This window comes from Nomascus leucogenys, chromosome 6, assembly GCF_006542625.1.
Source record: "Nomascus leucogenys isolate Asia chromosome 6, Asia_NLE_v1, whole genome shotgun sequence".
NCBI lineage: Eukaryota > Metazoa > Chordata > Mammalia > Primates > Hylobatidae > Nomascus > Nomascus leucogenys.
Window position 1 is genome coordinate 78,380,007 of NC_044386.1, and position 19,497 is coordinate 78,399,503.

General features: G+C 45.8%; 1 protein-coding gene across 1 annotated transcript in view; it reads right to left on the reverse strand.

Annotated features, from left to right (window-relative positions):
- MYO1E (myosin IE) overlaps positions 1–19,497 on the reverse strand; it is a 233,336-nt gene that overhangs the window by 8,664 nt on the left and 205,175 nt on the right. Inside the window, exons 23-26 of the mRNA XM_030814491.1 lie at positions 13,613–13,759; positions 11,517–11,674; positions 8,745–8,837; positions 4,046–4,247 (exon numbers count right to left, since the gene is read on the reverse strand). Of these exons, the coding sequence (XP_030670351.1) occupies positions 4,046–4,247; positions 8,745–8,837; positions 11,517–11,674; positions 13,613–13,759 (600 nt within the window). The remainder of the gene's footprint in view (positions 1–4,045; positions 4,248–8,744; positions 8,838–11,516; positions 11,675–13,612; positions 13,760–19,497) is intronic.

A 19,497-nucleotide genomic window follows, 5' to 3' on the forward strand; every position in this document is an offset into this window, starting at 1 on the left:
AATACTGCAATGTAAGGGTAAAGAATCCAGTTGGGATGGTAATTAATTTAGTGAAATCTTCATGCTGTCTTCAGAACAACTGATTGAACCTAAAATAAACTGATAAAGACTAGCCTGAATTAACTTGAGGTGCTAATTACATCATTTGATTTTATCCATATTACATGATCCAAAATAAATTACAGAAAAAGTGCACTGAGGGATGAGAGAGAGGAAGGAAAGATAAACCCAGAATGTGAAAGCCAGGAAAGAAAGACCATAGTAATCCTACTTTTATAGATTGGTAAAGTCAAGGTGACTGTTTAGAACTTTGATGTATAGGAATTTTCATGTTTATGGAAAAAGTACAAACTTGGAATCCTAAAATTCCCTGCATGCTTCAACAGCCTCCTGTGGAATAAATGCAATTCATGTTTTCTTGGCAAATAGGAGAAGCTGTTAAATTTAGGTAACCATGGGGATCCATAAAATGCCACATCCAAAGTCTCTGGCCACATTAGACACTTTTAATTTTCACCTTTACGTGTTTTAGAAAATAAATACTAAGAAAAGGCTCAGCCTTTTGCCCAAGGTACTATTTTGTAAGACATGTTTGCACAGCAGATTTAAGGTTACAAAGAGGAGGCTGGCTAAGACACAGTGTGCCTACTAATCGTGTTTTACATACAAGGAAATCTTACTGCCTAGTAGACAGGTGTGAAGGTGTCCTCTCCTTCCGGCCTCACGGCCAGCCTCCAAGACAGCACCACATGTACCCAGTCTTTAGGCCAGAGGGTGGCAAAGGGTGCGATAAGACTTAAATAGGGAACCACATGGGAGAGGGCTGGAAGGGAGCAGCCTTGGTTAAGACAAAGTGTTCCTAAATTGCCTACTTTGGGCTGACAGATGCTCCCAGCTGGCCGATGTGCAAGTCTGCAACTTGCAAAGTAGGCTGGAAAGATGGTTTTGCTTGCCAAAACCAAAGTAAGTAGGCAGCTAGCACACAGAGCTAAGAGATTTGGTGCATTCTGTTGACTGCTTTTAATACCCTGCCTACTTTGAGGCATCAAACTGGGCCTAGGAGGGATTGTGACTTAGTGATGCTCACCCACCTGAAAGGTGTAGGTCTGGGTTAGAGAGCAAAAATCCCATGAGCCTAACAGCACCCTTGCAATTCACCTTCACATGGAGGCTTCCCTGGCTTTATCAATCAGACTACAGGTGCCTTCAGACCAGTGGTTTTCAAAATGTGGTCCCTGGATCAGAGCATCACCTGGGAACATGGTACAAATGCAAATTCTTAAGCCCTACCCCGGATCTACAGAATCAGAAATGCGGGAAGTAGGCCAGCAAGCTTTCCAGGGGATTCTAGTGCACACTAGAGTTTGAGAACTACTGGTTTAGACCAAGCCAATCAGGTAAACCACGGTCATGAGAACTGGTGGGGTATAGCTGCTTACCCAAGACTGGGGGGTAGTGGAAGGGAAGAGGAGAGGGAGACACACACACACACACACACACACACACACACACACACACACACACGTGCGTAGAGAGAGGTCTCTATAAGGGTGGCATCCACTCTGATGGCTGTCTGTGTGATAAAACTAAGGTGCTTTCAGCTGGGGACGGTGGCTCACGCCTGTAATCCCAGCTACTTTGGGAGGACAAGGCAGGCAGATCACGAGGTCAGGAGATCGAGACCATCCTGGCCAACATGGTGAAACCCCGTCTCTACAAAAAAAAAAAAAACAAAAAAATTAGCTGGGTGTGGTGGCACGTGCCTGTAGTCCCAGCTACTCGGGAGGCTGAGGCAGGACCGTCACTTGAACCCAGGGCATGGAGGTTGCAGTGAGCTGAGATCGCACCACTGCACTCCAGCCTGGCAACAGAACAAGACTCCGTCTCAAACAAAAAAAAAAACCCCAAAAAACCAACTAGGTGCTTTCATATTTGTAGCCCAAAATGAAGTGAGATAAGACTTGCCAGGGGAAAAGGAATGCTGCTAGGAGAGAACGTGGCAAAGTTCTTAAGAGCTTTGTGATCTTTAGAAGGAAGCTGCCAAGGCAGGAAAAACATCAAATAATAGGGCAAATAATAGGGCATAAAGATGAATGCGGCCAGGCACGGTGGCTCACGCCTGTAATCCCAGCACTTTGGGAGGCTGAGGTGGGTGGATTACTTGAGGTCAGAAGTTTGAGACCAGCCTGGCCAACATGGTGAAACCCTGTCTCTACTAAAAATTAAAAAATAAGGCTGGGTGTGGTGGCTCACGTCTGTAATCCCAGCACTTTGGGAGGCCAAGGCGGGTGGATCACGAGGTCAGGAGATCAAGACCATCCTGGCCAACATAGTGAAACTCTGTCTCTACTAAAATACACACACACACACACACAAATTAGCTGGGCGTGGTGGCGGGCGCCTGTAGTCCTGGCTACTCGGGAGGCTGAGGCAGGGGAATCGCTTGAACTTGGGAGGCGGAGATTGCAGTGAGCTGAGGTTGTGGCACTGCACTCCAGCCTGGCAACAGAGCAAGACTCCGTCTAAAAAAAAAAAAAATTAGCTGGGTGTGGTGGTGGTGCCTGTAATCCCAGCTACTCAGGAGGCTGAGGCAGGAGAATCACTTGAACCTGGGAGGAGGCTGCAGTGAGCCGAGATTACACCACTGCATTGCAGCCTGGGCAACAGAGCAAGACCCTGTCTCAAAAAACAAAGCAACCAACCAACCAACAAAAAGGTAGATGGATGGCTGCCCCCTCAGAGGAAGGAACTGTTGTTTCTCTTCCTGCACAGGTCTATTTTGCATTCATACGTCCTGATCCTCATTTGAAACTTCTCCATGGTGCTAGAGACAGGAGACAGTGGAAAATAGAAGAGGGCTTGAGAGAGGGGAAGAGAAGAGAGAGTGGGTGGGAGCAGGCCATTACTAGCTTTAGCAGACACAGCCACTCCACCACGGAGAGTCGTGCAGAGCTGGAAGATTCCTTACAAGTCTCTAGTTCAACCTCCATGAAGTGACCGGGGTCCTCATGATCATCACCCTGTCACCGTCATCACCACCCTCAAGCTAGAGTTAAGTGAGTAGACTCCGGAATGCCAAGTACCATGCTAGAGATTTTATGTATGTAATTTCTAGTCCTCCCAACAAGTTTGCTGCAAGTTTGATGGCATTACATTAGTGCTTAGACAAGGAAACCGAAGCTCAGAGAGGGCAAGCAGCAGGTCCAGTGTTAGACAGGCCTCTCTTTCCCCTTATCTAACATTTGACAACACTACTCTGAACACTCCTGCCTGGTGATCCCCATCCACCTGGTGCCTGGATGCTCCCAGGAACAAAATGCTCTTTACATACGAGGGCAACTCATATTTGGGTTGCTACATTCTTCCTTTTACTGGAGCCAAAAATCTACCTCCTGGCAGAGTTCACTAACTGGTTTTCAGTTGGCGCTAGTTCCATCCCTATGACTCCACAGGACATGTCTTAACCCCCTTTTAAAACTGATAGCTCTTCTAATATCTACGCAGAGTTTCAGGAATCTTCACTTCCTCCGGCTAAAAAGGCTGGGTTCTCTTCACCACTCTTTATTTACATTCTAGAAAGGCAGAGAGGCTCTCACTGTAAAGCCACAAAGACCCACATTCTTCAACAAATATCATATAGAATGCTGGGATGTTATTCTTAATGTTGCTGAAGACTCTTAAAGCTGGTGTATTTATGCAACTGCAGGCACAGACACAAATCAAAAGCTCCATCATTCCTCAACCATGAAAGAAAGCACAAAGAGGTCACAGAGTAACCATATCTGGGGCCAAAGGGAACCCGTCTTCTGATGTGTCCAAGATAAGCCCTCTCCGGAGAATGAAATGAATTGTGTGCTATTAATGTGGCTGTACCTTTAGAAATACCAGCCACAGCCCCACAGCCTTGGGTCCTGGCGTGTAGCACTGAGGTAGAAAACCGAACCTTAGAATCCTGTATTGACGGCCCACAGGAATCTATGAACCCTTGTTTTGAATGATGGAGATGGAGCTTGCCGGCTTCATCCACAGGATGTGAGAATCTTACCCTGCAGCTCCCTGGTCCGGGACCTTGAGGAAATCCAGGCTCTCTGGCGTCTGCGACACTCGGTCTGAACCGGTAGACTGCTGCCGAGGCAAGGGCGGGCGGGCCATGGAGGTGTACAGGCTTTTCTGATTGGACCTCTGGCTTCCAGGAGCATGGGGATGTGGCACAAACTGGTTTCTGATGACTCCATTCTGATGGTATCCTAGAGAGAGGAAGAGAGAAGGAAATAAGGCTCACATTTTTGGATCCTTTGGCAAAAGTCTCTCCACATTTCTTCCATGTACTACAAGGGCAGCTTACTTAACTTCTGAGTCTCAATTTCTGCATTTGAAAAAAATGGAAGGCATCACTGCTAACACATTGTGAGAATTAGAGCTGATTCACTGTTCTCCCCATCCCCGGGCTTTACTGAGGTATAACTGACAAATAAAATTGTATGTATTTAACATGTACAACAATGCATGGTCAGCTTCCCGGGATGTGCCCGGAACACAGCGGACACTCAGCACATGCTTGGTGGCAATAGAATCCCCAGATTTCCTGAGGTTCAAAGCCCACCGTAAGGTAAGCTTGCAACTGTCTGGGAGACACCTTCTTGGGCCTGAGAAAAATTATGAGGTTATGACTCAAGAGGGCTGGCAGGCAGCTGTTTAAACAGCTGGACATCCATTTTCGAGGGCCCAATCTTGGGCATCCACGGCAGGAGCCTGCTGTGTGAGGCAGAGGGGGTACTCTACACAGGCAAGGGAAAAGTGGCCACCCAGTTGGATCAGTCCGGATGGAGCAAGCTCTCTCAGCCAAACAGCGATGTCTAGTTAAAATCGCATTAGCCAATAAGTAATGGGTTACAGTGGCAGGCTCCAAACCATGCGTCTTGGCTGACTGGGGCATTAGCATTCCATGCTACGTATGAAGAGGCCCTTATTCATTCTCCCATTGACAGATCTGGGCTGAGTGGAGAAAGAGAACAAGACTCTTCAAGGCCCACTTTGGTGAGCCCCACCCAAAAACCTCTTCCAACCAAATTAAGAGAACTCTTTGGTACCAGTGGGATGACCCTCAGAGAAGGACTACGGGTTCAGTTCTGGCTCTGCCTCTGAGAGCTACACTAATCATGAGCAAGAAAGCTGATCTTTCATAGTCTCAGTTCTTCATGAAAGAACCACGAGACAGGTCCAGAATCCGCTTGGTGGCTTCCAGCTCCGACAAACATTTTCTCTATATCCTTATTATTACAGAAAGAGGGTTCTTTCTGCCCAGTAATAATAGGTGGAATTCTTGCTTTGAACCACGGTTTTCTCAGGGTGGAGCTTTCAAGGGGTGGCTCCTCATCCATCCATGTCTCTAGCAATTTCCTCCCACAGGCCACCAGACCAGATCAGAACGAGACATTTGGGGCAAACAGCCGCTCTTCATCTGACCTCATTCCCTCAGTGAGTGAGAGCTGAATGGGCTCCCACAGGGTCTGGGGTGGGGGAGGGTAGAAGGACCCTGCTTGCTGCCTAGGATCCCAACAAAAGGAGAGGGGCATCTTAAGAGTGTGACATGCCCTCGGGATGTCACATGGCCAGTGATAAAAGTGGGGTCCCCACAGCGGCTGCCCCACATGCTGCTTGAGATCCCCTGGTCCATCATAAGGTGAGAAATGAAGAGTATGCATTTAGAAACGTTCATGGCAGTTTGACAGATCTATTTCATGCCTGTTGCATCTTAGAAGTTTTGGCATATATTTTATATGTTTTGAAAATTCCATTCTTCTACTAATTCATTTTTATTGTATCATACAAATGTATGGTTTGTGATGGACTGGAAATTTTTTTAAACCCCCTGAAAACCCCTGGTCTTTCACCACAGACAGTTTGAGAAGTGCTGGTCAAATGGATCTGGTCCCATTGTCTCATTTTATTGATGAAGGAACTGTCATTTAGAGAGCTGGGGAGCCCTGCTCAAGGTCGGAAACTTTGTGGCCTGATTTGATCTGAGGCTACTTTGGCCAACCTAGCTGAGGCCAGTGAGCTTTCCAGGTGGACTTGGCCAGAATTCTCCACTGGAACCAGCGCACACGCAGTAATATGATACTACAGTGCTTCTCTTAAGTTCCTTTGTGCTTGGATTTTCTTCAAAGAAGAAAGGAGGAGACAGAGCCGGGTCAAGGCAGGATGGGGACTCCAAAAGAGACGAGAATTAGTTTCTCACTGCTGGGCCCCAGTGTCCATACTTTAGCATGCAATGGTGAGATTCCAGAGACTAAAGAAATGCCCTTTTTTGGGGGGTGGGGGGGGTGGGGGTGGATGGGGAGGGGAGACAGACTCTCACTCAGTCACCCAGGCTGGAGTACAGTAGTGCGATCTCAGATCACAGCAACCTCTGCCTCCCTGGCTCAAATAATTTTCATGTCTCAGCCTTGTGAGTAGCTGGAATCACTGGTGCATGCCACCATGCCCAGCTAATCTTGAGACAGGGTCTCACTCTGTTACTCAGGCTGGAGTGCAGTGGCATGATCATAGCCACCTCAGCCTCACACTTCAGCCTCCTGAGTAGCTGGGATTCCAGACATGTGCCACCATGTCCAGCTAATTTTTATTTTTTAATTTATTTTATTATTTATTTATTTTTGAGACAGAGTGTTGCTCTGTCGCCCAGGCTAGAGTGCAGTGGTATGATCTCAGCTCACTGCAAGCACCACCTCCCGGGTTCAAGCAATTCTCGTGCCTCATCCTCCCCAGTAGCTGGGATTACAGGTGTGCGCCACCATGCCTGGCTAATTTTTGTATTTTTAGTAGAGACAGGGTTTTGTCGTGTTGGCTAGGCTGGTCTCAAACTCCTGGCCTCAAGTGATCTGCTCACCTCAGTCTCCCAAAGTGCTGGGATTATAGGCATGAGCCACTGCACGTGGCTGCAGCTAATTTTTAAGAACATTTTTGTAGAGATGGGGTTTTGCTATGTTGCCCAGGCTGGGCTCAAACTTCTGGTCTCAAGCAAGTCTCCTGCCTTGGTCTCCCAAAGTGTTGGGATTACAGGCATAAGCCACTGTGACCAGCCTCAAGAAATGCTTTTTACTCCTTATCTTGGACATTGGTACAAATAGAATTCTCTTGGCTGGGAAGATTGGAATCAAATACAGTCTCAAAATGACCCTATCAGACTTAGAATCCTAAACAGCTTAAAACCAAACACTCTGGGAGCAGTTTTTTATGAACTGAATTTTGTGAGTGATGGAAAAACATTAAAAGATTTTATGTATTTTTGCAAGCGTTCTACAAACACTACACAGATTTTTAGAGACAGAAAATCTTAGATTCAGGTTTAGAGTGTCTGGGTATGTCAGTTACATTTTTATTATTAAAAATGAGAGGGCAGGTTCAGTGTCTCACACTTTTAATCCCAACACTTTGGGAGGCCAAGGTGGGAGGACTGCTTGAACCTAGGAGTTCAAGAGCAGCCTGGGCAACACAGTGAGACTCCATGTCTACAAAGAGTAAAAAAAAAAAATGAGCCAGGTGTGGTGGTACGTGCCTGTAGTCCCAGCTACTCAAGGGGCTGAGGTGGGAGGATCGCTTGATCCAGGGAGGCTGAGGCTGCAGTGAGCTATGATCGTGCCACTGCACTCCAGTTGGGCAACTGAGACCCCATCCCAAAAAAAGAAGAGATAAATATGAAATATAAGCATAAATTTTATAACAATTTTGTAATACTCTCAGATATTGCTTTATTTTTTTGAACAAGGCCTCCTGAATCCTAATCTCAGGAAATAGAAAACAAATTTCTTCTATTCAGTCATTAAGCTGCTATAACTTACAAAACAGTAGCCCCCTCCCCTCCTTATCCATGATTTTGCTTTCCACTGTTTCAGTTACCCATGGTCAACTGTAGCCTGGAAATATTAAATGAAAGTTCCAGAAATGAACAATTCCTAAGGCTTAAGTTGTGTGCCATCTCACTCTGTCCCGCCAGGACACGAATCGTCCCTTTGCCCAGCCTATCCATGCTGTGTGTGCTACCCAGTCATCAGTCACTAAGCAGCCGTCTAGTTATTCATAATGGCCCCAGGAAGCTGGCAATTTGGATATGCCACAGAGAAGCCATTAAGCGCTTCCTTTAAGTGAAAGCGCTTCCTTTAAGTAAATTCAGTAACAATGAATCTTCTATCTGTAACATTGTGAAGAAAGAAAAAAATTTCTGCTGGTTTTGTGGAAAACTTAAACTGGAAAAGTATAGATAGGTTTTGGTAATATCTGCATTTTCAAGCCCCCACTGGGGGTCTTGGAATGCATCCCCCGAGGATAAGGGGGGACTACTGTAGTGGTATTTGGCCGGAGCTGGGTAGTGGTGGTGGGGTTAGACCTGTAAACTCCTATTTCCATAAAGCAGCATCCTGTGTCTTAAAAGCTGACAACAGTCTGGTTGTCACGGACAAGGAACTCCTTTCTCTCTGTCAGAAGCCTTTCCTAAGGGAGTAATATTTCGAGGTAATGAAATCCAGATTGCGAACTCAGCCGCAGTTCAGTCTCACTGACTCCTATTTTTCTGAATTTTGAGGTCTCAAGTAGGGCTGCTGTGTTGTACATCTGGCACTGAAATGGTCCATGCCTGGTTAATATGTGTGCATTGATTTGCTAATGGGTTTCTTCCCAAACATATTTTATAAGTTATGGGTCCAGATTTAGTGGTCCCAGACTACGGTACATAGCTGGCTTACCTGGGGGAGGAGGGGCAGCTCTCACTGGGTAGTTGGCATTTTGAGTCCCACTGGAATAACCTGTATTTTGGGTAGTGTTCCTTCTGGTAGGACCTGAAATAAACAAGACAAAGTTAAAATCAGTGCTACTGGTTGGTTTTATGGATCCTCATGGTTCTTTGCATATGGAAAATTTTTGAGAAGCTTAGATTCCAGTTCTCAGGTGGATCTGCAGGAGAACAGTTGCAGTGGAGAAGGAGCAGTTGAGGGAAGTATGTAATGGTAGCTATTGGGTGGGAGGGGCTGGAGGATAGGTTTATAGAGGTACAGTTTTGAAATGTTAGAGACAGTAGTTTTTAAAGATGATCATTCGATCATCTTACAAAGGTGTTTCTATTTTTGCAGACTTTTAAGAGAGACAGATGGAACATTTTAACATTTGCATTCATGTTCTAAACGCTAAGTGGCTGAGCAGGTTCACTAATGCTACGGATCAGCAGGGTTGGCATGAAGCCTGTTCTGGCACTGACTGCATGCCTGCCTATGTCAAGCGCCTTGCACGCAAGGGTGTGTGTTCTACGGTCCTTGAACTAAACACAGAGACCACAAGGAGTAGAAGCAGACTTGTACCCTTGACACAGACATGAAGGAATTAGGAACAAGCTGGGGCCAAAGGAACACACTGTGGGTCACAGTCAGGGCTGGACAGCAGGGCCAGAGGAGCCAGAGGAGATCTCTGCAGAGACATCTATGTGGGGAAGAAAAACAATAAATAGGGTCTAGAATGGAACAGGAAGGAAGGTAGGATTAAACCAGCTGGAAGAGGGGTGCAGAGGGAATTTCTTATAAAGAGAAGAGCTGAAGAATAGAGAAGGGTAGGAGGTGACAAGGTGCACAGTGCAGACACAGGAAAAGGAGCTGCAGCTAGGGCCTGGGAGAACCAACCACGTGGGATCGGGGCAAACCCAATGTGGCCTGCTAGGGGCTTCCCTCCCAGTACCCAGGCCACTCTCCCCACCCCAAATAAGATAGAATCCAACACTTATTGGGCAATTTCCACTCTGGGGCCTGCTGCACAAACATAGCCTGCTGGTTATTTGCAGCCTTTCTTTGCCCGGCTCTGTGCCCTGGGGTCTGAGTCCTGTGTACAGCCAGGCCTCTGCCTTCCAGTGGGGTGAGGCCTATAGGCCAGGCCAACAGAAGGCACTGGCAGGAGACTGGAGTGTCAGGAGGGAGGTGGGGGACTTCATGTGCCTCCTTCCTGCCTGAAGCCTTCAGTTCACCTCGTTCCTCCCTCTGCTGCTTCAGGTTTGCGGATAATAATGATTTCCTGTCACTCCCTTTCCCTGGGTCCCTACTTTGTTCCCTAAACCCTGTCCACATCTTTTTACTGAAAAATCGCTTCAGAAATCCCTCCAAAAGTTGCTGTCTGTTTTCTGCAAGTACTAACGGATACACAGACATACATCAACATTTTCTGAGTGGCTCTACATATATAAAGATATGATGGCATTTATTGATATTGTATTAATATGTTAGAAAACATGTTAAGGTGCACCTCTGCAGACAGATTTGAGAAACGGCTATTTAATTAATTAGTTAATTTTTGAGATGGAGTTTTGCTCTTGTTGCCCAGGCTGGAGTGCAATGGCGCGATCTCAGCTCGCTGCAACCTCTGCCTCCTGGGTTCAAGCAATTCTCCTGCCTCAGCCTCCCAAGTAGCTGGGACTACAGGCATACGCCACAACACCTGGCTAGTTTTTTGTATTTAGTAGAGACGGGGTGTTGGTCAGGCTGGTCTCAAACTCCTGACCTCAGGTAGTCCACCTGCCTCTGCCTCCCAAAGTACAGGGATTATAGGCATGAGCCACCGTGCCTGGCCTAGAAACAGTTATTGTATATATGGCATCTTCATGTGTGTGATCACACACAGGCTAAATTTTAGAACAATATCACAGTATATGCATGCATAGCATATATGATTATTCTATGCTGTGTACTATAGATATGTTTATAAATATCAATTATAAATAGAAAAATAAAGGCCAGGGAAGGAGTTAGACTGGGGTTTGAGGTAGTGCATGTGTGTGTATGTGTGTGTATGGTGTTTTATTTCTTTTTTGTCTTCTTTTTTTTAATGAGACGGGGTCTTGCTCTGTCATCTAGGCTGGGGTGCAGTGGCACCCCAACAAAGATCATGATTTACTGCACCCTTGACCTCCCAGGCTCAAGCCATCCTCCCACCTCAGCCTCCCGAGTGGCTGGGACTACAGGCATGCACCACCATGCCTGGCTAATTTTTATATTTTTATTTTTGTGTGCGGAGACAGGGTTTTGCCATGTTACTCAGGCTTGTCTAGAACTCTTGGGTTCAAGCGATCGTCTGGCCTTGGCCTCCCAAGGTGCTGGGATTATAGGTGTGAGCCACCGTGCCTGTCCCAGTCAATTTCTTTAAAGGTGGCATAGAGGATGATGTTGGTATTGTGGACAAGATCTGACTGGAAAGGGAGGGGAAATTTGAAGCTAACCAATTTTGATTTGTTTTAACCAGAATATTGTAATGCCAGGTGTACTGATACATAAGTACCAAGTCCCTCAGAAACTTTTAACCTGCTCATTTTCCTTGCTGTTGCTTTAGTTTGAAATGTTCCATTCTGAAGAAAGCCTGAGCCCCAGGAAGCAGAAGGTGTACTGATTCTCAGCCCCCACATCTGTGCACATGTGTGCAGCATTTGCTCAGGAGACTCGGGGGAGCGGCGGCAGTTCTGCCTGCAGGGCCCGTGGAGTACTTACGGGAGTTCTTGGGCAGTCCAGGTCCGATGCTGACCTGCAGCACTTTGTTACTGGGCTTGAGGACAGCCAGGTCCCCAAAGCCTTGGTGGAACTGCACTTGCCGGGAGCCCCCCGCACTCCAGGGACCCCAGTTCTCCTTTTTCAACTTCAGTTCAAGCCTGCAAAAAGCACAATGGGGTTAACAGGTCGAAGGACGCAGTGAGAAAACGGTGCTCAGAGATCCCGCCATGGAGTTCTGCTGCTGGAAAAGCATAAACATGAGGCAAGAACGGACAATCTACACCAGGAGCAGGGCCCTGAGGATGCGCACCGCATCCATGGGGTGGCACTGTCGCTGCATGACAATGAGCCAGAGAGAGGAGCATCTGGGGCCCCGTACTGTGAGACACCAGGTGGTGAGGGAGGTACACCTCGCTAATATGCCAATGCCACTCTGTCAGGTGGTCTCAGGGGCGCCTGCTGAGGGGACAGAGGAAAGAGAAATTTCCAGGTCATACCACTGTGCTGTCATTGTGCTTCTGGCTGTTGTCCCTGATTCTGTGCTTGTGGAGGACTGAGAGATGCCAGACACAGGCCAGCTTGAAGACTCTAGCATAGAACCTGGCTTTGTTTAGTCCCATACTATTCTTGCACCATCACATCCCACCCAGGGATGGAAAAAGACACACACTAGCAACCAAAATCCAAATAGAAGGCAGGATTTACCTGCAATTCCCAAACTCCCTAGCCAGTTTTAATGCTTCCATGTTGCATATATGCCTGCATTATGCAATCCTTATTCTGCTTTTAACTTATATTTTCTCATATCATAAGAAGGAAAAATCATAATTTTAAATAGCTGCCTATTATAAGTTTCCCTCATCATGATATTAAGGCTTTGTCTTGGCCTTATTCTTGTAGCTGGGAAAAGATGGAGGATACTCCCATTTTATAGATGGGGAAATTTAAAAAGAAAATCTAAATAACTTTCTTTCTGTGTTTTAGACAGGGTCTTGCTCTGTTGCCCAGGCTGGCGTGCAGTCGTGCGGTCTCAGCTCACTGCAACCTCTTCCTCCTGGGCTCAAGTATCCTCCCACCTCAGCCTCCTGAGTAGCTGGGACTACAGGCATGCACCACCATACTCGGCTAATTTTTTTTTTATTTTTTACTTTTTGTAGAGATGTGGTCTTACTATATTGCCCAGACTAGCTAAAAACTCTTACTCAGCAAATATGAGATTAGAGGGTCAACAGTATGCCAGTACCTGGTCCATTAGATCATGTTGCCAAAAGAAATGAAGGTGAGGCCGGGCATGGTGGCTCAAGCCTGTGATCCCAGCACTTTGGGAGGCCAAGGTGGGTGGATCACTTGAGGTTAGGAGTTCAAGACCAGCCTGGCCAACATGGTGAAACCCCATATCTACTAAAAACAAAAAAAAATTAGCTGGATGTGGTGGTGAGCACTTGTAATCCTAGCTACTCAGGAGGCTGAGGCAGGAGAATTGCTTGAACCCGGGAGGCAGAGGTTGCAGTGAGCCGAGATCACACCACTGTACTCCAGCCTGGGCAACAGAACAAGACGCCATCTCAAAAAAAAAAAAAAGAAAAAAAAAAAAGGAAAAGAAAAGAAAAAAGAAAGAAAGGTGAACCATCTACACAACACATTGGCCACCTGTAGTCCTCAAGCCCCCAGAGGCCCTACCAATAAATAGGTTTTATTATGCATTGGTTTGGGGAATTTAAGCCCCCACCTCTATCACTTTCATCTGCTTCCAGCCTGATTCTACTCCTGTCTGCTCTGCTAAATTAAAAAACCCTTTTTTTTTGGGTGATATATAAAAATCTGCCTTTGTCTGCCTCATTTAGGTGATTTTTGTCTAAACGATAAAATACACTAATCTATGAAGTCATTATTTCACAGAAATGCAAAAGTAACCTTCTCAAAGTCTGTGACTACTATCCAGACTGTCTTCTGCAGTCTCTAAGGTTCCACTGGGGCCAGCCAGACCCCACTCTCCTCCTCACAGGCCTCCTCCAGCCCCATCCTGAATCCCACGGGTGCGATCAAGACCCCTTTTTAGCTACACGCAGAAGTTTCGGTCCCAGATCCGGACTTACGTATTGCTGAATTTCAGAGGTAGTTGCTTCTGGGTTTTTTCCTCGTAACGCTTTGCTAAGAGGCTTAGGAATTCAGTTTTGAAGACAGATTCAAGCAAACTGTCATACTCTTGCTCATGGAGAATGAAAATGTCATCCTGCATAGTACTGTAAAGAGATTGGACAAACACACTTGGTGAAAGCTGTGCTTCTCTTTACTCTGTTGGTTTTTTTTTTCTTCCATTTTAAAAATCCTGTAAGATGGTGCTAAGATTTTACAGTCTTTCTTTCTATAAGTAATAATCTTTCAAACAAAACCAACAACATAATGAGATTGCTGAAATCTGCTTTCAAAGAAAGTTTATAGCCCAAAAAAAGCATAATCAAAGTACTTTTTCCATATGATTTTTAAAATCAGGAACTTAAGGACAATTTAGCCCATATTAAAAAAAAAATCTATTTTCAAATCCAACTTGTGTTTTTAAGATCCATAAAAATCCAGAAAGTTATGAACAGAATGCAGCTGAAAAGGGATAACTCTACATTTAAGTTCCAAGTTAGTATAATTTATGATATGGTTGTAGCTATTGTAGTAAATTTGAACTTGAAGAATCATAAGCTCGGTTACCAAGAGGGACGCCAATGTCCTGGACTTCAAGGTACTTATTAAGAACCTTCTGGAAAACAGTGCTCTGTGGACACTGCAGGCCAGGAGCTACTAGAATGTACAGACACGTCCAAGTTCAGAGATGCGAAGGCCAGATGGACAAACAGCAAACAAGCAAAAATCATCACCTTCAAGCTAATGAATTTTGTCAGACAAGAACACACCTTTGCGGGAACTGCATGTTTGGACAGGGTGGGATTGTGGAGAAAGTTATGCCTGGAGGGGAGCAGGTGTTAGAAGCTACAGGGTGATGGCAGAGAGACGCTGAGGCAGACCCAGCTCCAAGGAAACGCTTGGTGGTCAGGGGAGGTTGATGAGACAAAGTTCCATCTTCAGGCCTGGCTAGGCTTGGTAGAAAGTGATAACATGTATGTAATTGAGAATTTGCATTCCCTGTTAGATTTATCACTCAGGTGAATGGCGCCACCACCCCAAAGGCTATAAGTTTACGAGTATCTCCAAGTACCACTGCCAAATACGGAAGACAACCCTTTGAAGAATGGGATTTCATTAGGGATTGTAAGCATTTTCCCAGGCATTAGAAACAAATTAGGCAAACCTGCTTCAGTGAATTGACCATGGTAACATTTTAGTCTCTCCAAGTGCCACAGGCATGGTTCTTTGTATACGCAGAGCCCTGCAGCGTTGCTCAGGAGCTCTGCTCTGCTGTGCTCTGCTCTCGGAGCACCTGGTGTCACTGCACCAGTGGGATTACTATGGCTGTGACAAAGTCAGATGATGAGGCAAGGGGATCACACAGAGGACTGAGCTGTAGAGAATCTTCGAGACCCAGGATCCTTCTTCCATGTAAAATCTGACCCATTTAGAAGGAAACTCCTGTGGTATCCCTGTTCAGCCCCATTCACAGGTCAAGGTAGGGGTTGGGCCCTTCTTGGAATCACAGGGCTCCCTTGGGCAGAGAATCTTGGGGGACTATCCCAGGCTTGTCAGGAACCTTCTCTCTGGACTGAGACAGGGAGCTAGTGACCCGGAGCTGATGGAGCCAGTAGCTGTAGCCACAACCTCTACCTCGGTCTGATGTTGAAACTTATTCACCAATGTGCTAGTATTAAGAATTGTGGCCTTAAGGAGGTGATTAAGTTACAAGGAAGTGGTCCTCATGAATTGGATTAGTGACCTTACAGAAGAGGTATGACGGAGTGGTTTGCCCTTACTGTCATTCTCCCATGTGAGGACACAACAAGAGGTGCCATCTATAAAGAAGAGAGTGGGCCTTCACCAGACACCAGATCTGCCTGCACCTTGACCTTGGACTTCCCGTTCTCTAGAACTGTAAAAATTAAATTCTTACTGTTCACAAATTACCCACTTTCAGTCCTCCTACAGGAAAGGGGCTTGGTAATCCACAGGAGAAAAAGAGGTCGAAGGAACCACAGGACAATTGGATAGGAAGGTGTAGAATGGCAGCATGAGCAAACCATGGGGGTGGGGTGGGGCGGTGAATGGAGTTCACTGGAAGCAAAAGGCCAGCGTCAGGGGAAAGGAGCTTGGTCCTTTCATGGCCAGCTTACTGAAGAGCAGCCAAAGAGTTTCCCTTGGATGTGAAGTCAGAATACTTTACAGTGTTTTTTGGACAAATAGTGGCCATCTGGGTGGAGCACTTGGTCATTATCATTACCTCAGATGTTTGTTTTCAGACATCCACACATCATAGCCATGCTTCTTGCCCACTCCTGTGATAGTTGGGATCAAGGATAAACTGACAACCAGTGGTTTAAACAACAGACGGTTTTCATCTCCGTCACTGAACAGCGCATGCAAAGGCAATTCAGGGCCAACATGCCAGTTCTACAGTGCCTGGGAACAAACACCTCCTCCTTCCCTTTAAAGGTACAGCCAGCAATCTAAAACCCCAAAAAGCACTTATGAAAAGCTGCTCAAAAGAGCTCTTCCAAGTCATTTTGAATTAATAAAGTCTAAGCCTCCTAGCACCCTAGCCCAGGTGTAAGAACCCGGCTGCATTAGGTAGAGTGCATGCAACAGACCAGAGTAAAACAAGAAGCTCCACTTTTTGGCCTTTGGGGTGAGGAATGAAACTCCTTCCTGTTTTGGTTGTTTGCTCAAAGCTTTCTTTGGCATGTCTGGTCATGCCTGGTGGCCTGGCTGAACTGTGGCAGGATGGTGATTATTCAACAGGGCTAAATGAGCCCAACACAAGTCACCTTGAGTGGTTTAATGTGCTTAGATTTATTAGGAGTTTCATTACTATTATAATGAAAAAAGCAAGCGGGCCAAAACTTCAAGGTCAATTATCAGCATGAATCTAGAAATGAGAAGAGATGTGTTTGGACACTTTGACTTTAACCATCAACTCCAAAATCCCCTCCCTTCAGTGATCCAGGCATTGGAGCTAGGCAGACCACCTTCACCCAGGCCAGGGTCTCAGCTCACTCTGCTCTCCTTAGCCCATGCTCCTGGACCTGAAAACAAAGCTTTTGTGTTTATTCTAAAAAGTCAGACTTATCTTTGGACTTCACCCCTGACTTATTCCTATGCTGCAATTCCTTACAGATGTTTGACGCTGTAAGCTGTGTTGAAAGCCCTCTTTCTAGTCTCTGGTTTGGATCTGCCCTTGTTTTTTTATTCCTCCGTCTTTGCGCCTTACTGTTGTATTGCTGACAACACTAGAAAATCTTGTTTTACTCTCTTAACCAATATATCTTTTCACAGAAATGTTAGTTACAAAACACCAAGGAAAGTCCTGAAGGAGTTTTTTTTTTTTTTTTAAAGCTGAAAAGGCAATTTCCAAGGATAGCCCTGCCTTTATTTAAGCTTTTATAAAAGTCTTTCCTGATTATGAAATACATGCTGCTTTTAGTAAACTGGAAGATACGGAGGCGAATCAAGAAGAAAATAAACCTTGCCCAGAATTCTACCACTCAGAGAAACCAGTGGCACCAGTTTCAGAACCTTCTTAACGTCTCTGAGAAAGCCCGGACGCAGGTGCAAGCCTCAGCAGTGATGTGTCCGGCTCAAAGAAGCTTCACCTGACCCACAGGTGCAAAGACCCACTCTCCTCTTTTGTGTCCCAGGAGTATCCTTTAAACCATGCTGGGAACACTTGTAGTAAGGCATATGTTTACTCAGCTGTCTGCTCCCCCTTCCAGAATGAGAGGAGCTTCCTGAGGCAGTGACTGTGCCTCATCCACTTTCGAATACCAGGGCTCAGCACCAGGTAGGTGCTCAATCCCATGATGTTGACAAGTCAAGATGCCAGTAATGCTTCAGGTCAGCAGGACAGGCAGTGAAGTGGGCTGTTTTTATTGCCAGAAAGTTTAGGGGATTCAGACAAGGAAACATTCTGGGCAAGAATGTTGTGACCAGGGAGCTGGAGCCTCTGTCTAAAGCACCGTCTTACGGGTTGTTTTTCCAATTGGAGATAAGTACTGGAAAATCTATTAACCCAGACAGACAGCCACACAACTTTTGGTCTCATCCTTCTGGTGATCAGCTACCAGAATGAGAAGAAAAAATGAGAAGCCTCATCAGAGAGCCCCAAATAAGAGCTTCCATGGCACCGAACTCAACACTTACAATAGCAAAGCCAAGAACATGGGTCATTACACCTGTGGTCACCCTTCCTGCAATTGAGTTTTTCAAATAAGAGTGGGGCCAGGCCAGTACTTGAACAAGAAGCAACTCTGGGAGGATCCTTCAAAAACTCAGGCATGGCCTTCTGCCAGCAGCCACCATACCCTCCGAAATCCTGTGTCTCAACTCCATGTATTGGTGTGTTACCTCCTGACATTCTTCCCAAGTCTCCAATGAAGCCAGAAATGCAAGTGTCAGTGTTTCACTCTAATTTTTATTTATTTTTTTGAGACGGAGTCTCGCTCTGTCGCCCAGGCTGGAGTGCAGTGGTGTGATCTCGGCTCACTGCACCCTCCACCTCCCAGGCCCCCCTTGGCCTCCCAAAGTGCTGGGATTACAGGTGTGAGCCACCACACCCAGCCTAATTTTTATTTAAATAAGGATTTTTCCTGATCAAATTATCCTGGAGTCCCTTTGACAAACTATAGTTTTAATACCTCTCGGAGCTATTGGCCCTATTTCTACCTGTTGTGATCCTATTTTTTCTTGTAAAAGAAAACTTCAAAAAAAATTTTAACCATAATTCAACTAGACATATATCTGTATGTTTCGAAAAGATAAAGACTTCTAAAAATTTAATGCCTACTGGAGGATTAGAAAAACATTTTATGATGGAAAATTCTAAATTGTAAATAAGTAGGAGAGTAGGGCCGGGCGCAGTGGCTCATGCCTGTAATCCTAGCACTTTGGGAGGCTGAGGTGGGTAGATCCCGTGAGCCCAGGAGTTGGAGACCAGCCTGGGTAACATGGGGAAACCCTGTCTCTACAAAAAATACAAAAATTAGCCAGAAGTCGGGGTGCATGCCTGTAGTCTCAGATACTTAGGAGGCTGAGGTGGGAGGATCGCTTGAACCTGGAGATCAAGGCTGCAGTGAGCCGAGACTGCACCATTGCACTCCAGCCTGGGTGGCAAAGTGAGACCCTGTCTCAAAAAAATAAAAAGTAGTATAGAATGAACCACCACATGTCAGATTTCAAGCACCAATCCACAGATAATCACAATTATCTACAACCTCACTCTCCCTGCTTCCACTTTAAAATAACTTCCAGGTTATTTTAAACCAAAGTAAAAACTATGGTATTATTTTTATTTGAGATAGGGTCTCACTCTGTTGCCCAGGCTGGAGTGCAGTGGTATGATCATGACTCGTTGCAGCCTTGACCTGTTGGGCCCAAGCAATCCTCCCACCTCAGCTTCCTGAGTAGCTGGGACCACGGGCACGTACCACCACTCCTGGCTAATTTTCACATTTTTTGTAGAGATGGGGTCTTACTATGTTGCCCAGGTGGGTCTCAAACCTCCTGGGGTCAAGTGAGCCTCCTGCCTTGGTCTCCCAAAGTGCTGGGATTACAGGCGTGGGTCACTGCGCTCAGCCTTTATTTCATCCTCAAGTGTTTCAGTATATATCATTAAAAGATAAAGTCTCTTTATATAAAATTAACCACAAAAACATGATCACACCTACAGAAATAAACAACAAATTCTTCATACCAAATATTTAGTCATGCTCACATTTCCTTTGTTGTCTCGTAACTGTTACTGAATGGTTGGTTGGTTTGAATAGGGAGCTGTAGGCCCACTGTGCGCTGACATTAGTTGTAAGAGCTAGAGATGGGCTAAGATCAA